This window comes from Chrysoperla carnea, chromosome 4 (genome assembly GCF_905475395.1).
Source record: "Chrysoperla carnea chromosome 4, inChrCarn1.1, whole genome shotgun sequence".
NCBI classification, from domain to species: Eukaryota; Metazoa; Arthropoda; class Insecta; order Neuroptera; family Chrysopidae; genus Chrysoperla; species Chrysoperla carnea.
The window spans coordinates 75,334,296-75,351,957 of NC_058340.1; the positions used below are offsets into that span (position 1 = coordinate 75,334,296).

At 34.0% G+C, this 17,662-nt stretch overlaps 3 protein-coding genes across 4 annotated transcripts in view; 2 read left to right on the plus strand and 1 right to left on the minus strand.

Moving 5' to 3' along the window:
* The first annotated feature begins 1,892 nt into the window (after positions 1-1,892).
* On the plus strand, positions 1,893-2,717 carry LOC123298067 (NHP2-like protein 1 homolog). Its single transcript, XM_044879964.1, has 2 exons — positions 1,893-2,053; positions 2,129-2,717. The coding sequence occupies exons 1-2, from the start codon at positions 2,051-2,053 to the stop codon at positions 2,507-2,509; spliced, it is 384 nt and encodes a 127-aa protein (XP_044735899.1). The 5' UTR covers positions 1,893-2,050; the 3' UTR covers positions 2,510-2,717.
* A 973-nt stretch (positions 2,718-3,690) lies between these two features.
* On the minus strand, positions 3,691-6,025 carry LOC123298941 (chitobiosyldiphosphodolichol beta-mannosyltransferase). Its single transcript, XM_044881042.1, has 4 exons — positions 5,368-6,025; positions 5,056-5,303; positions 4,430-4,712; positions 3,691-3,913 (listed from the first exon to the last, which is right to left on the minus strand). The coding sequence occupies exons 1-4, from the start codon at positions 5,919-5,921 to the stop codon at positions 3,691-3,693; spliced, it is 1,308 nt and encodes a 435-aa protein (XP_044736977.1). The 5' UTR covers positions 5,922-6,025.
* A 1,752-nt stretch (positions 6,026-7,777) lies between these two features.
* LOC123298144 (serine/threonine-protein kinase SMG1) overlaps positions 7,778-17,662 on the plus strand; it is a 36,438-nt gene continuing 26,553 nt past the window's right edge. The window contains exons 1-2 of one of the 2 annotated variants that reach the window (XM_044880060.1): positions 7,778-8,071; positions 10,057-16,757. In XM_044880060.1, the coding sequence (XP_044735995.1) occupies positions 7,867-8,071; positions 10,057-16,757 (6,906 nt within the window). In that variant the 5' untranslated portion in view covers positions 7,778-7,866. The remainder of the gene's footprint in view (positions 8,072-10,056; positions 16,758-17,662) is intronic. The other variant, XM_044880061.1, reaches the window with a different exon arrangement.

Here is a 17,662-nt window from a genome sequence, read left to right on the forward strand (position 1 = left end):
ATAGAAAGACAGACCTCCCATATTTGAAAGCGGTTTCTTTTGAAAGGAATTGACCTATGACATAAGTAACTGGCCCACACCTGGGGAGGTCTCTTTTTTTAGTTTTTATTTTTAACTTTCTTGATAGAAATTTATTGCTTTAACTCCAAAACAACGAAATTAAAAATTCTGATAATCAAATTTTTGTCGCACGAAAGCTTTCGAAACAATTGTTACAGACAATACGAAATGTTAATTGATCCAAGCAAATTAGCTAAACGGACGACGGCAAAAATTGGGCCGTGAGCTACTCTTACAATGTATAAAGTCGAGACCTGAATTTTTTAAAGTTAGGTCAGAAGTCGGGGTACTAAGCAAAACTACAATGCATGCATGGTATTTTTAGGTAATAAGGACCTAAATCTATAAGACCTATTTTGATTTTTTTTTTTCTAATATCGGAATTTTTCGGCCTAAAAACTCAATTTTGCGATTTTCTGAAAACTAATCGAAAAAAATAATTTAAAACGGTAAAAATGGGTATAATGGGCCATATCTGGGTCCCATGACCTTTTTTTGGCAGAAATTGGTGCGTATATACGTATTTCATAGCAAATAAAAATCGTATTGTGTGGCTGGCAAAGACTTAAATTTCTTAATTTATCTCTGGTTAAATAAATTATGAGATTTTCCTCCAGACCGTGTAGCGCCAGTTCGGAGTTGGATGAAAGGACATTATTACTGGTCTGATCCCTAAAAGCTGTACTCATCACAGCTTCTTCTTCTTAGGTTCGTATTAAAAAATTTATTAATAATTGTCAGGTACCTAAGTCTTAATGCCATTGTACTTTTCACTTTTGGTACCCTTTTGTAAAATTCACAAACAATCTTAGTTTCATATTTTGGAAAAACTCGGTATAATGGTAATTTTGACTCAAAAAATACAAAAATTAGGTCTTTGTAAGAATTGGCCAAGTATTATCTATGATATTGCCAAAAATCTTAAGTAAAGTTTCGATAATTTTTCGATGGTAAAATTAAAAAACATAAAAAATCGGTTTATTGTTGAATAGTATCCAAGATTTTTGGATATTTCTTAGATTCCTAGTATAGATTTATTCGAATAATTTTCGAACTCGCCAAAAATGTTCCATAAAACTTATGGAAATTAGCCTTTTTCATGGGAAGATTTAAAAAGATCCGCTAGATGGCAACACTAGGGGGTACAAATAAATCCTGCCATCTAGAGGATCTTTTTTTAATCATCCCAGGAAAAAGGCTAATTCAAATCAACCCCAATGGAAATAAAAGCCATCTAAAGCCATCTATGAAAGTTTTATAAAACTTAATAAACATTGGCTGCCATCTTGTGGTATCGAAAATGAACTTCTAAAACAATTTACTCGAAAACATTCAAAACTGAAAAAAAAATTTGTTTCTGTTTTTTCTTCAAAATTTTAGTTTTATTAATTTTCTCCAAAATTCCTTATATTAAAAAAAAAAATCATAGAATAATTTCCATAAACAATGAATTTTTAAAATAAAACGCCTATTGACTTAATTTGAAATTGAATAGTGACTAAATTCATAGTCAAAATCAGGGTTGCCAGATAGGGCGACTTATCGCCTTTTAGGCTACTTTGGACAATGCTCGGCGATTAAAATTTTATTGAAGGCGACTTTTGAAATTAAACAATGAAATGGAAATTTTTTTCCAATTATTTTTTTTAAAATAATAATAATGATAATAATTCTATAATTCTTGGTAAATCAGAATAGAAAAAAAATTTTTTTTTTCATTTTTACCATTTGAATTAATCGCGGCAACTTTGAGGCGACTTTAGCGCCACGATTCGGCGACGAGTCGAAAAAAAAACTGGTAAACTTGCCAGTGTGTCCAACTGTAAAGGCATTTTTAAAAAATTACAAAAACGAAAACACGCGATCAAATTAATTTGATCAAATTCAAAAAAATCAGTGTATTTTTTTCATAAATTTTGAAAACCAACGTCTTAGGTACGCTCCTCAGTGAAGCTACTTGCCGAGAGGTTGCTAAATATTTGGCGAGAAAATGGTAAGTTTAAAATTTTCGATATACATGCAAAAACACGTGTTTTTTAAATTATAACCTCAAATTTATTTTCTATAGGCTGAAGAAGTAAATCCAAAAGCATATCCTTTAGCTGATGCAGCTTTAACAGCGAAAATTTTGAACTTAGTTCAACAAGCCATGAACTATCGACAATTACGTAAAGGAGCTAATGAAGCGACAAAAACGTTAAATCGTGGTTTATCCGAATTTATTGTGATGGCTGCAGATGCTGAACCCTTGGAGATTTTACTTCATTTACCGCTTTTGTGTGAAGATAAAAATGTTCCGTATGTTTTTGTACGTTCCAAACAAGCTTTAGGTCGTGCATGTGGTGTATCACGACCCGTAGTCGCGTGTTCCGTGACGGTAAGCGAAGGTTCGCAGTTAAAACCACAAATTAATTCAATTCAACAAGAAATTGAACGTTTACTTGTATAAATTTAGTTGAATAAGATAAAATTCAAGTACGTAGCCAGAAAAGGGACATTTGTACCCCCGCAAAAAGTTTATTTTGACTCCGTGCTTGGAAAAAATGAATATAAATATTTTAAGTTTATATGAAAAGTTTTTTTTTTCTATAATGTTATGACGTCATTCCGTTGTAAAGGAATATTTTTTTAATTAAAATTAATTTGAGAAATATAAATTGTGTTTTCTATTGTATCCAAATTTATTTTCTTCTTTGCAACTTCGTAAATTACAGAGGCTCGCTCCCAGTTCAAAATCTCAAACAAAATATTGGTATACATTTTTGGGCTTTCTTGGGTAATTCGGGTTCAAAAGTCAAGCAACTTCTGTTAATTTAACTATTCGACCGTCCGGTTTTTCAACGCTATCCACGGACCGATGTATTCTAAGGCCTTATAATAGGGTATTCCACTATTTTTGAAAAAGTACTTCAAAATGTTGATTTCATGACGTAATATGGGTATCACTATATGAAATAACACAAATAAGTTTGACAGATATATTCATAGACATTTGATTATAATAAATATAAATACTTATTATCTATGGATATATTATACCCAGCTGTCTACACTGAACTAAGTGATGGTCAGTGACTCATACCGCTATGACATCACAGCAGGGCTTACCCGCGTTTTAGGTCACGTGATATACAGTTTGAAAATTACTATTTTTAATTTTAATATTTTATAAGAAAAATGTGTTTTTATGACTCGAAATCAGAATATTTTAGTATATTTTTACCTAAATTTTAACTTTTTTCAAATTTCATGATTTATTTTTGACTTACGATAATACCCTATTCGAAAATAACACGTAGATCAATGAATGAACTCAATTATAGGGTAATCAAAAAACTCGCAGTTCCGTGCTAACTCGACCCCATGAAAGGCATGCCCAATTCATAGATCAATGAAAGAACTTTTTTGGATTGAGGTCCGCGTATCCCTGGATGGTGTCAATAGAATTTTGTTCCCTAAAATCCCATAAATAGTATTCTGAAAGTTATGAAATGAATTTATAATTTTGATTTCTTCATGATAATGAATAATTGTGTTTATTTTGAGGGGAAAATATGAGAAAAAAGAGTGAGATCTGAATAAAAAATAGTTTTATTTTTAAGTATGTATAATAATAAATTTATAAAAGCATTACTTTGTTAATTGCAAAACAACGGGTAAAACATTTAAATCCCAATTTTCTTGCCAACGGAAACTCGTAAAAATTGTTAATTGTTGTTTAAATTTTTCATTTTGTCGTTTTTGTGTTTCATTTGTTGGAAAATGTGAAAACCAATTAATTATCTGTCCAGCTAATTCATTTGATGAACTAAATGTAAAACTATTTTCACCATTTTTCACTAATTCATGTAAACTGTAATAGAAAATTCAATTATAATACGATTCTGTTTTAAAAATTAAAGAGCTGCGAAAAGAATTGAAACGCTGAGAAAATTTATTTAATAATTTGATATTATTCCAAACAAGTGAACAAAATTTAAAAAACCCCCCGGCTAATTTTTCGGGTATGGAACCCTAAACTCGAACTTAAAACATATCTAAGAACACTCTCCAGTAAATTACGTTTTTCCTTAGAGCCACCTCCAAACTGAACCAATTTTGACGATCATGGACTATTTTTTAGTTGTTCCGGTACGGAAACCTAAACTCGCACTTGAAACATAGCTAAGAACACTCTTGATTAAATTACCTTTCAAACGAAAGAAAAAAATCAAAATCAAAATCGGTTCATCCGTTTAGGCGCTACGATGCCACAAGCAGACACACACACAAGCGGTCAAACTTATAACACCCTTTTTTTTTTTTTTAAACTGCCGCACCTCTACAAAAATGACCTTACAGAAATAAATAATAATAATTTTAAATTTACCATTTAAAATCATAGGCACAAACTGGTAAATGACATCCAAACATGTCAACCACTTTCATTGGAAGATCTAGATCACTAGAACTGAGATGTAGCGACACACCAAGGTCTGCTGACGCTAACATTAACGGATAGTCTTCGCTCTCCAACCATGGTGTAATAATTTGAACATTTTTTAAATTTAACTTTTTAATTCGCTCCATGTAGTACTCTTTCATGGGTCCTTTTCCCGTTATCACACAAATCAAATATGGTAAATTATGGTTTTCAACATTTTCTTCATACACTGCAATCAAAATATATTATTATTCAGGGTCTCTAATTACATCGACCCAAAGATCAGTAGCAGCACGATAAAAAAATGTGGTGTTGGGCATTAGTGGCTTAGCTGTTATAGGTGGTGCACCAGGGTTCCGTAAGCTTTGAAAAGAAAGGAGCACCAAGTTCTATCCTTATCTATAAATTTGAGATTCAATCGGTCAATATAAGTTCAAGTTACATGGAAAGAGGGGTGAGGACCGCTTTGTTTCCTTATGCACCTGGGCCCTTGTTCACTTAGCTACGCCACTTCTGTGCATCCAATTTTTTTATTCGGTGGTAACTTTTGAGACTATTTTGATGAATCTTACCACAAAGAGCTGATAAAAGTACACCAAAATCTTCGTCTTCAGTCCAACTGGTACTTGATACTAGAATTCCAGGACGATTAACACGTTCAACAACATCTTTTTCAGATAAAACTTTGGTAAATGCAGTCCCACCATCATCCGACGAAAATTCTGGATAAATTTTACTCAAACGCATGAATAAATCATGTTTTACATTCAGCGAAATCGGTTTAAATTCCTCTGGAGGACGGTCATATAAAACGTAGGCCCTACAAAAATAGTTTTCCCAATTAATAAAGACCAGAAACAAACAGAAAAAAAAACTTATTTTACTTAATTTTCCAACGTTCGAGTAAATCTCGTTGCATTGCTCGCGTTACACAAAAGTTCGCAATCGCTTTCCGTCCAAAATACGATTCAATCCACGTTGCTAAACGTACTAAACGATGATCACGACCTAAACTTAATGCCATAATTGTATGAGCATAATTATGCCAATCGATAATAAATTTCGCACGAAAAACTAAGCAATAAAACCATGTAGCAAATAATGTGGGTATGGCCGGCGGATTTTGAACCATAACAATGTGTGAACGATTTTTAAAAATAAGCGCCATTAAAAGTGTCATCGTTTGCCAAAATGTTTTAAAAATGTATGAACATAGTTTTGGTAATTGTGATATGTTTGGAACATCACGCATTGTTATAATTTGCGTGTTTGGATGATCTAAAAGTTTTTGCATGGGTTTAGAACCCCCATAACCAATGATATTTACATTGTAATTGTGTTCGGCGAATGACAGAGCATGATATTGCATCCGTGGACTTCTACCGATATCACCCAATACCACCAAAGTCACAGCAATATTTTTATTTTTTGAACTCATTTTCGATTTTTTATAAATTTATGTTTTTTAGTGAACATATTTATTTTCGTTGTAATGTCTCGTTTCGCTTTTGAATTTGCTTACATCAGCTGCTCATAATCATTTTTGAGGTTTATTCCATTTATAACTTTATGAGTAGGTGTCATGACGTCATGAGTCAAATTTACAACGTTGCTAGGTTCATATTAAATCCATATTTATCTGTTTAAAAAAAAAATAGGGCGAAGCGTTAACAGGTGCTTTTCATCTAGTTTGTGCTCTTATTCGCTACCAGTAAAATCAAAATAACATCCAGTGAATCGCCTCTAAACAAACCATGTTAACGTAGAAATAGAAGATTTCGACATATAAATACATATAAATATTCTTACAAGGGAAGATAAACTGCTCCATCCGATGCCATTTGATTAAAAAAATCTGACTGGATAGTCAAGAGACGGCTGCGTCTCACGATCGAGCAGCAATCTTTCTACAGGATTGAACCCTCAGGAATCCTCGAATTTTCAACAATTTCCTTGCTTTCGCTGAATTTTAAAGTAAAAAGAGCTTAGGTTAAATTGAAGGACTTCCCAATGTCAACACTCATTTGTAACAATGGACAGTGGATCTACCGTGTTTTTATCGTTATACCGTTTTTTTCCCATAATCTACCGTTTTTATACCATGTATATGAAATATACATAGTATATTAAGTTTAGTCCCAAGTTTGTAACGCTTAAAAATATTGATGCCACGAAAAAAATTTTGGTTTAGGTGTTCATAGAATCACCTAATTAGTCCATTTCCGTATGTCTGTCTGTCGCCTGTCGTCTGTCCGTCTGTCATCACGATTACTCAAAAACGAAAAGAGATATCAAGCTGAAATTTTTATAGTGTGCTTAAGACGTAAAAAGTGAGGTCGAGTTCGTAAATGAGCAACATAGGTCAATCGGGTCTTGGGTCCGTAGGACCCATCTCGTAAACCGTTAGAGATAGAACAAATGTTTAAATGTAAAAATGTTCCTTATAAAAAAATAAACATTTGTTTGAAACATTTTCTTGTAAACATCACTGTTTACCCACGAGGGCGCTAATTAGGTGCAAATTTTGTAGTATGTATTAATATGGGAATATCAGTTATGTGTGTGTGGTTAAAAAAGAGTCGAAATCTTTCATTATTGACGTGACGTCAAAAAACAAACGATTGCGTCATCAAAACTCTCTTTACATGGTATTTCAACAATTAACTCAGTCAATTATTTGTTTTTACTTGTTTATTATATAATTGGCGCATTTATGATAGTGGAAAATTTTGCTAAGCCATTACCTTTTCCACATTAGTTTTGCAAATTGAGAATTTTGCAATACGGAAAAATTCGAAATTAAGTTAAAATACGGAGTCTGCCGAATTTTTATTGAACCTAAATGGTCTAGCAATGTTCGTAATAGTCTGGCAACACTGGTCCTGGGTTCCAATGTGTTGCCTTGTATTACAAAACCTATGAACATCACCTAATTTTGAAAAAGTTTTTTCGTTTTGTGGCAAAAAATAAATGTTGATTTTTTTAATACTGAATTTTGAAATAAGTTGTGAATATGTTGTAACCTCAATAAAATATGGAACAAACAATTTTAGTGTAATATTTACACACAGTTGGCAATAAACAGCAGTAAAATAATTTGTTAGTCACTTTTTCTTTTGTTCATGTAGCTGTCTTCAAACGTGTTTGTGAGAGAAATATTGTGTGTGAAAGGACATTAAATATATATTTGAAACGATCGGTTAAATCATAATCAAATATTTAAATTGATTGATTGATAAAATAAATAAATTGATTGAAGTGATTAATAAATAAAATTAGAATTAACAAGTTAAATGTTTAATTAAAAATAAACCATTTCATCAGCATTTAGCATTTGAAATGGTAGCATTTATTACATTGTATAATGCAAGTACTACAAGGTAATGATATCAAATAGTATAACAACTAAGCTAAAAGCTTCAAAAAGCTTCCAGCAAGATAACAAATCATCGGTAACTGTCACAGAAGACGACGAAACAATTGAAGACGAATCTAAAACTGATAAAGATCATGTCAATCATGTCACAAATCATGTTATGGTATTCTCACCCCGTACTAAAGTTCGTGGATTATTGGAATTTCGTCCAGGTATCGTTCAATTATTTTACCTTTTTTCGATATGGCACAATTTCAATTTAACATGTAAAGTTGCTTCAAGTTTAATTTTTTTTTAAATTGAGTTATTTTAATTGAAAAAATGGTGTGACAGAATAAAGTCTTCCCTTTTGAATACTCAAAATCGAGATGTTTTCTTATTAGAAATTCGTAATTTTATGAGGTTGTAGATGTTTAAACGTAGTAGAGGATTAAAGAATAGCCCACGTTCGTAACTTGTAAGATGTTGAGGAAAATTCATATTGAATTATTATTAACGTAATTTTTTATAAGTAACCAACAACTTTTGTTTGAAAAGCCCAATTTTCTGTTAACTTAATAAATTCAGCGGAATTTAAATGCTAAATTCTGAATTTTTACTTTGTATGGCCCCCAAACTTGACGTTTTGGTGTTTCAGTTTGTTTTTTGGTGACCGCGTTTTCATTTTTCTTCGGTGAAGGACGATATTTTAATGAGAATCACCAAATTAGCTCATTATTCCATTTAAATAAAATGTACAAGGCCGTTATAACGATTATCGGATATAATGACCATGATTTTACATTTCTTCAATGTCGTTACGTTCTCGTTCTTGGATTAAGTGCCCCATATATCACATTTTTTTGTTGTTGAAATTAGTACTATTTTTTGTGTGTATCAAGCGGAAGTGATGGCTATTCACGAGGTTTGTGAATGTCTAAGACTGAACACCCTTAGGTGCAGGGACATTACAATCTTCACCGACAGCCAAGCGGCTCTAAAATCCTTTAGCTCAGTCTATCTAACGTCAAAGGTAGCACAGGACTGCCGTACGTCCTTAAATGAGTTGGCGGAACGAATGAATGTAGACCTGGTATGGGTACCGGGACACAGGGACATTCCAGGAAATTGTGAGAAGGAGACAATGTCTCATCTTCTCTGTCACTGCCCAGCTCTTGTCATGAGGAGATGGACTTACTTGAGCCAGCCTCTCTTTGACGACCTCTCCGACCTAAATTCAGTCGACGTCAAAGCCCTTCTGCTGTTCTTAAACAGCTCCAAATGGTTCATGGAGTAGTGGCCGGCGATGGGCCAACCCATTTACGGTATCACAACGGACCCTATGGTCTATGTGTGTCCCACCCCAGGACAGCCACTCTAACCTAACCTAGTACTATTTTATGCAAAAAAAAATAATTAATGTGCCATCGAAAAATTTTGTTAGGATAATGAAATACTAGCATGTATCCACGACCTTGAAATAAGCATATAATACCCGGAAATCCATTTTTTTGATCCAATGAATAAATTTGACCTCGAAATTTAATTTGCACCCAATTATTTTTTTTTATATAAAAAGTTTAATGCATGGTTTTTTTTTCTGCACATTATAATTTATCTTGCGCGGTATTTCGGATTATTGCGATATATGCCGAGTTTTTCATAGCTACAAAAATACTTAATTTCAAGACAAAAATTCAGTCTAAGTGACTAGAAAAGTAAATACTTGGTTTTCGACTTAACTTCGATAATTTATTTTTTAAACGTGATTATAATCCAGTCTTATTGAAACCTGAGGTCCTTGGCGTTAAAAATTTGCGTAGTAAAAAAGTATTTGTGTAAGACCCGAACTTAACCCTTCGCCCATCGCGTGAAATTCACACAGATTTGATCGCGTGGCGGCGATGTGCCGTAATGTTAATTTTTTTAAAGCGTTGTCATTTAATAATAATGGATGTAGTTCAAATAGTAAAACATAGATGGACTTACGGTTAGCATCTGAGAGCGCTGTAAATGCGATGCCGTGCTTATTACGCGATCGGCGAAGGGTTAACAGTTTCTCAAATTTCCAGCCTTTGAAAATACTCTCAAATAATACTCGTGGCTCCTGACCTATGATAAATTATACTGAAAAATCGGGATTTTTGACATTTGATTCTTGAAACACCCTGTAGAAATTTTTAATTGACTTTTTAAAGATTTATGTAATTAATTACAGGTCCCGGTGGTCGTCAAAATGAAAACGATCGTCGATCTACAACACGAGACCGTGGTGGGAAAATCTTTTCATATTCACGTATCTCGGATTACCGGACACCACGCACTAAATTTCAAGAATCGTTGAATCGTAACAATTCCAATGAATGTATTCAACATCATTCGAAACATTTTTTGGATATGGATAACAAAAATAAATTAGATAGCGGTTACAATAATTTACCAGATGATCCACGCATATCGAAAATGTTACGGAAATTGTGCGTGGAAACGGATCAAGATCGTTCGATTGCAATCTGCCATAAATTATTGGATACGCTGATGTTTCCCGACAATGCGAAATATATTCGACGTGCATTTGATATTTTAGCAGATACGCTTCTGGGAATTATTAAATTTGGTCCGTGCGAAGATACGCGCTATTTAGCAGCACGTGCTCTGGGTCGGATTGGATATATCATGGAAAACGATTACAAATACTTTTTGACCTGGTTAATCAAGGAATTTACTAAAAGTCGAGATGATGAAATCAAAATACTTCTTATCAAATCCCTAATCGAAACGTATACTCTGGAGCGCACTCAATCTAAACTCTACGACTACTCAACTTTAACCCTGAACAATATTATCAGTCAAGTGGAGTACGCTGAACGGCCAGAATTATTTATGGCCCTAATCGATGTTGTGTTAATGATCACAGAATGTTATCCGAACGAAGTCAATTCTCATTTTCGAGATGTGGTTGATATATTAGTGGGATGGCTTGTAGAAAGTAATCATTCGCCTGAGATGGCAGATTATGCTTCGCGAAGTTTGCAACGTTTGGGTGTTCATTGGCAGACGAATATTTTATTTTCAATTCAATTATTAGCACAGTTTTTAGAAGATTTAGTTGCGTTTAGCGAAGCGTTTAATTCATCCGGATCATCTACACCGTTGGAGTATATTTCACCAAAAATTGAGACTTCACTGAATCAAGTAACAGCTTTAACTCGAGTTATTAACACTGTACTAAAATGTTTGGGTACATGTTTAAATCCATCGAGTAGTTCTTGTATAACACTCCAATTTTTAACGGATTGTTTTATTAATATTGTTTCAACCGCAACTAAAACATTGGATAAATATTTACCAGAAAATTTAATAATTGCCGCCAATGAAAGTGCTTACATTCTACTTGGATACATCCAATCAAAATCGGCCCAAGCTAACGAATTTTTATATAATTTAATTGATATCGAATTATCGTTAACTCAAGATTTTAGTGATGCAACTTTGGTTTCGATGTTGTTATTAATTTCACAAACGATTAAAGAAGTTGCTGCGAATTTACCAATTGAATTGGTGCAAAAACTTTTAGGGGAAACATCGGAAATTTTAAAATTACGTAATTCACCATCGATAAACGTTCAAACTGGAGTTGTGAGCGTTTATCATAGTTTATTAAACTTAAAAAATATTCCATTGCTTCAGGAAGCATATCGATATGTTTTGGGAGATTTGGAGCGAAGTTATTTAGTTTTATTACCTAATTTGGAACCTTTTTGTGCAAATAATCCAATGACGATAACTTACAGCGAATCGGAAGCAGAAATAACAACTTTATTCCTTCTTCGCTGTCTTTCCGACTTAGCTAACGCAAGCAGTTCAATCATCGGAATGTGGGCATTACGTCCAAGTATTTTGGAACTGTTGGCTGTTCAATTAAAACCATATTCATACGAATTAGGGCTACATTGTCCCTCGTTACAACACGCAATTTTATTTTTATTATACTCGCATTGTAAGCGATATAATCATTTTGTTTCGAGCAGCAATCTAGTTTTCCAATCGCGTACAAATGTTTGTGATATGTTGGGACTCCCGTTGAATATTAATTTGGGAGAAGGTGCAACAAGTTCACCTACATCAGGACATTTAACAATCATTTTAGATGTGGTGACGAAAACTTTGCTCACGCAAACTTGTGTTGAAACAAAATGTTTGATTTTAACATGGTCGAAAGAAATTATCACACTCTCGGAATCGTATTACGAGACGTTGTATCAGAAGCCGAGTTTTATGGAATTTACGAATGCGATAACGCAATGTGGATTTGATATTAACGGCGATATTGTAACGACTGTTTATGAGACGTTAAGTCTGTTGTTGAGTAATAATCGTGCTAAATGGTCGACGGATTTTCTAACAAAATTAAGTGATTTGTGTGCGTTACATATGAATTGTGTTGATGAGGAAATCCGTAACAAGTATTCCATACTCTCCACGAAAATTCCATGGAATATAATCACTTTTAACATCGAAAAACAATCTCAACTAAGTAAAATTAAGCGTAAATATAAAAATCAACTCCCCCAAGGGGAATATAACAAAAGTGTGGTCCAATTAGCTCAACATTTGCATATAACTCGAAGTGGAGGGGGTAACATAGAAATGCATACCCAAAATTTTAAGAAATTTATGTCCCATTTACTGTTTGGACACGAACATGAGTTAAATTGGTTGGAGAATATCTTAAATAGTTGTTGGCCACTTTTGGATACCACAGATTTGGATGATTATGTGACTTATTTTGGAAATTTAGCTCAAATTTCATATCCGTTGTTAATTTTTTGGATTACCTTTGAAGCGGCTAATTTTTGTGTGAATAATAAGTTACGTACACCACTTGGTAAACCAACGGATACATTTACGAGTATCGAAAGTTCGATTAAAAAATTGGCTAGGGAAATTACGAATGAACGAAAAACAGCATCGATTAGTTTGATGTTAAAAGAAAATAAACGGGTACGAATTTTAATGGAATTTATGGAACATCTTGAAAAAGTTATTTACAATGCTTCAGAAGGTTGTGCGACGGCGATGACTCAACCAAGTAAACCTGTACGCACCTTTTTTCATACAAACGCTAGTACATGTCGTGAATGGTTTAGTCGAATTCGAATTGCAATCACGGTTGTTGCTTTACATGCTGGACTTAGTCCCATGGCTATACGACACGCGCAAGCCTTGTTAAATGATCTCGCTAACGCCGATAACACTCAAGGCGTGGAATTTGAACGAGCTGTCTTACATCTAGCCTGGGGATATCTTAATCTAAACGAATCCGAAGCTTTGCAAGGCTTATACGTTTGGTGTTCGAATATTGCTAAAAGAAAATTTGCCTGGCTTAAAACCGCCGCGGAACAAGCTAGCAAAAAGTATGAGAACGCTGCGAAAGCTTATGAAAGCATTCTAGAAAGCGAGTTACAGCAAAATTTGGATGAGAAAACTGAAGGTGGTGGGGAGCCAAATGAAAGTTTTGATAAGAGCAAAAATGATTCGAAATTATTGAAATTAACTTTCATCAGTGATCAAATAACGGAATGTTATCGAAAAGTAAACTGTTGGAATGATTTAGCTCAATGGAAACTTAAGGAACATGACCTTTTAGCTAAATATAATCAAAATGGAGGATTTAATAAGTACACGTTAAATTGTATCAGCTCGGATTACGCTCAAACGTTGTTTGAATTTGAGGAAAATGATTTTGTATTACTTGGAGAGTTAACCAAATGGAATAAAACGGAAAAATCATGCGAAAATAGTTCATGGAGCACGTACAGTTTGTTACATGATGTCGAAACCGATTTATACGATTGTGTTTTGAATCTGCAACGACCCGATGTTAAGTACGAAACTTATAAAGACAACTTAAATAACGCTGTTAATATAACTCAAGTTTGTATTCAAGAAAAACTACGAAATTTACCGTCAGAATTCCTACAAAATTCCGTATTTTTAAATCAAATCGCTACATGCATGAAAAATACATTTTTGGGAAATACGAACGGCGAAACTTGTATAAATATCTGTACAGATCAAAATAGTATACGACAAATGAATTCGAACATTTTATCGAAAATTCTATGGTGGTCGGAATGTTTCAATAAAGTTAAACCACAAAATACAACCTTGGATATCGCAAATTTACGTTTAGATGTTGCTAGGGCCGCTCGTAAAGAAGGTAATTTTAATTTGGCGCGAAAACAAATTCAAAAGTTTTTCGATTTGAAAAAAGATTTATATTTGATTGGAGAATCGAAAATGAATCAATGGGCAGTTTTGGAGAATATATCAAAAACTTTAATCGACTATGAAAATTTGGATGTAAGTACGTGGTCGTTAAATAACGCTCGAGCATTAATGGAAGCCGCTAAGTTGTTGTATGTGAGTCACGATAATAAGGAACTAGCGTTATTTTTATGCGCTGTCACATCATTTGGTGTGTCACAACGAATCACGATGTCTGATTGTAGTTACGAGCTTCGTGAACGTGGAACTAGAATGTTGTTAACATTAGCGAAATGGGTTCAAATCGAAACGAATCAAAATTATGTCGCAGATATTTCAAATCCACTAGGTCGTTTCGTAACGTTGATCCCAGAAATTGGATTAGTTGAACAAAGTGATCATACTGATATCATTCCGATACAAGATATGGCAGTGGGAAAAGTTTTACAATTTGCGGCGAATCAATGCTCAACGTTAGCGAAAGTATGGTTCACATATGGATCGTGGTGTTATCGTTGGGGACGAAAAATGGTTGATCATAGCAGTGAATCTGGAACAGCTGGTGGGACTTTATCGGAAAGTGATCGTGAGGCGATTAAAAATTTAATGCCAATTGGAACTTCACTTGAAGATTTACAGAATGTTTATCAAATTTTATCACAAACTCGAGCTGTTGCCGATGAAGATGATATCGGATCAAATGACATAAACACTTCGGAGATGATCGAAGCTCAATTACGAAGTGTGCCAATTTTATCGAATGCTTATCCCGAACATTTATTAATGCTTGTTAATATCTGGCGACAAGCACAAAAACGGGTGTACTCCTACTACGATTTATCTGCGAATGCGTACTTTAAGTACTTAGAACTGTACAGTACCGCGGATTTACTCGAATCCGGTGAATGTACAACAATAACCGCAACACTACGATTACTTCGTTTAATTGTGAAACACGCGCTGGAATTACAAACTGTGCTGGAATCTGGATTAGCTACCACTCCGACTCAACCATGGAAAGCGATTATCCCTCAATTATTTTCACGATTAAATCATCCAGAAGCGTATGTACGGCGACGTGTTTCAGAACTCCTATGTCGTGTGGCCACAGATGCTCCACATTTGATAACATTCCCCGCTGTAGTTGGAGCCGTACAAGGAGGAGTCAATCAATTAGAATTCGCTGAAATGAAAGATTATTTATCTCAAAATGATAACGAAAACAATGATTTCGACGATTTAGACGAAACGGATAAAGATGTTACGAATAACGTTCTAAATAGTTGTTTTATGTCTATGGTCGAAACTTTAAGTAAACAAACACCAGAAACCATTACTCAAGTGCAACTTTTAGTCAAAGAACTTCGTCGAATTACACTTTTATGGGATGAATTATGGCTGGGAACTTTACTTCAACATAACAATGAAATTGTTCGACGTCTAACTCAACTCGAACAAGAGATTCTAAAAGTTAACAACAACACAAATTTAACGAAAGATGAAAAAGAGTACCTAGTTGCGGAAAAACATCGAATTCTAACGAAGCCAATTATATTTATTTTGGAGCAATTACATTCGATTACCTCAATAACACCAGAAACACCGAATGAGAAACTATTCCAGGAACGTTTTAATTCAATTATTGTGGATGTTATCGAAAAATTAAAGCATCCATTAAATCCAAACAAACCAAAAGAATCTTGGCAACCTTTGAAAGTTTTACAAACAAAATTACAGCAAAGAGCCCATAAACGAGCTTCGTATACCCTGAAAATGTCTGATATTAGTCCAATTCTGGCTCAAATGCATGATACAGTTATTGCAATGCCTGGACTTCGAAATAATAACTCAAAACAATTGGTAACAATCATGTCAGTCGATAATCACGTTTCGATCTTACCAACGAAAACTAAACCGAAAAAATTAATATTCCATGGTTCGGATGGTCAAACTTACACGTATTTGTTTAAAGGTCTGGAAGATCTACATTTGGATGAACGAATTATGCAATTTTTGAGTATTGCAAATACAATGTTGGCAAAAGGTTCCGAGAATAATGTTTACCGAGCGAAACATTACTCGGTAATTCCGTTAGGTCCTAGATCGGGTTTAATCAGTTGGGTGGATGGTGTTACTCCTGTGTTCGCGTTATACAAACGTTGGCAACAGCGAGCAGCTACAAAAGCTTCGCTAAAACAAAATAGTTCACAAACAACGGTTTTACGTCCTTCGGAATTGTTTTACAATAAACTGAATCCGTTATTAAAAGAACATGGAGTGAAGAATATCGATAATCGTAAAGAATGGCCTGTGAGTGTGTTAAAACAAGTTTTAACTGAGTTAATGGCGGAAACTCCCGATGATTTGTTAGCTCGTGAATTGTGGTGTCATAGTATAAACACTGGTGCTTGGTGGCAAAACGTGCGGAATTATTCGTATTCGGTGGCAGTGATGAGTATAATCGGGTACATTATTGGATTGGGGGATCGTCACCTAGATAATGTTTTAGTGGACTTATCCAGTGGAGAAGTTGTGCATATTGACTATAATGTGTGTTTTGAAAAGGGGAAAACGTTACGTGTCCCAGAAAAGGTTCCATTTAGGATGACACCAAATATTCGTGCTGCTCTAGGTGTAACAGGAGTTGAGGTGAGCGTTTTTTTGATTTGTTTTTTATTTATTGAGGATTTTCTGGTATTGTTTTAATTTGAATGTGCACAAGTGGATTAAAAGAAATTGAATTCACAAGCGTATTCTAGGGACATCCTGTCTTTTTAACCCTTCACCCATCGTATGGAGGGTAGAGATAAGGTGAATCATCTCTGTTTATAAAAAATGCCCATCGAATCAGAAGTGTCCATCGAGGAAAATTTTTCGTTTACGATTTGGATGAAACTCATGTTATAAGGTAATATTGACCCAAAAAATTCAAAAATCTCGTTCATTCAACATTTGGTCGAATAGTTTTCGAGATAACGCCAAAAATCGATCCTAGATATGGTTTTTCTCATAAGCTATTAGCCCAATCGCCAAATATTATTGAATTTTTTGGGTCAAAATTACCTTATAAACTGAGTTTCATCAAATTCTGAAACCTAAAAATTTTTGGTGAATTTTTCGATTTTTACTAAAGGGGTACCCCTTAAAAAAATTGTAAAAAATCGAAAAAAATTTTTCGTTTCCGATTTGAATGAAACTCATTTTATAAGGTATTATTGACCCAAAAATTCAAAAATCGCGTTCATTCAACATTTGGTTGAATAGTTTTCGAGATAACGCATAAAAAAATCGATCCTAGATATGGTTTTTCTCATAAGCTATTAGCCCAATCGCCAAATATTATTGAACTTTTTGGGTCAAAATTACCTTATAAACTGAGTTTCATCCAATTCCGAAACCAAAAAATTTTTGGTGAATTTTTCGATTTTTACAAAGGGGTACCCTACTCGAATTAATCGGACAATTAAAAAGTGGGTTAATTTTATTATTAACGAATGATTAATACGCCTAGTTTCCTGGAGATTTAGGAACCATTTAACACCCATGTCATCATT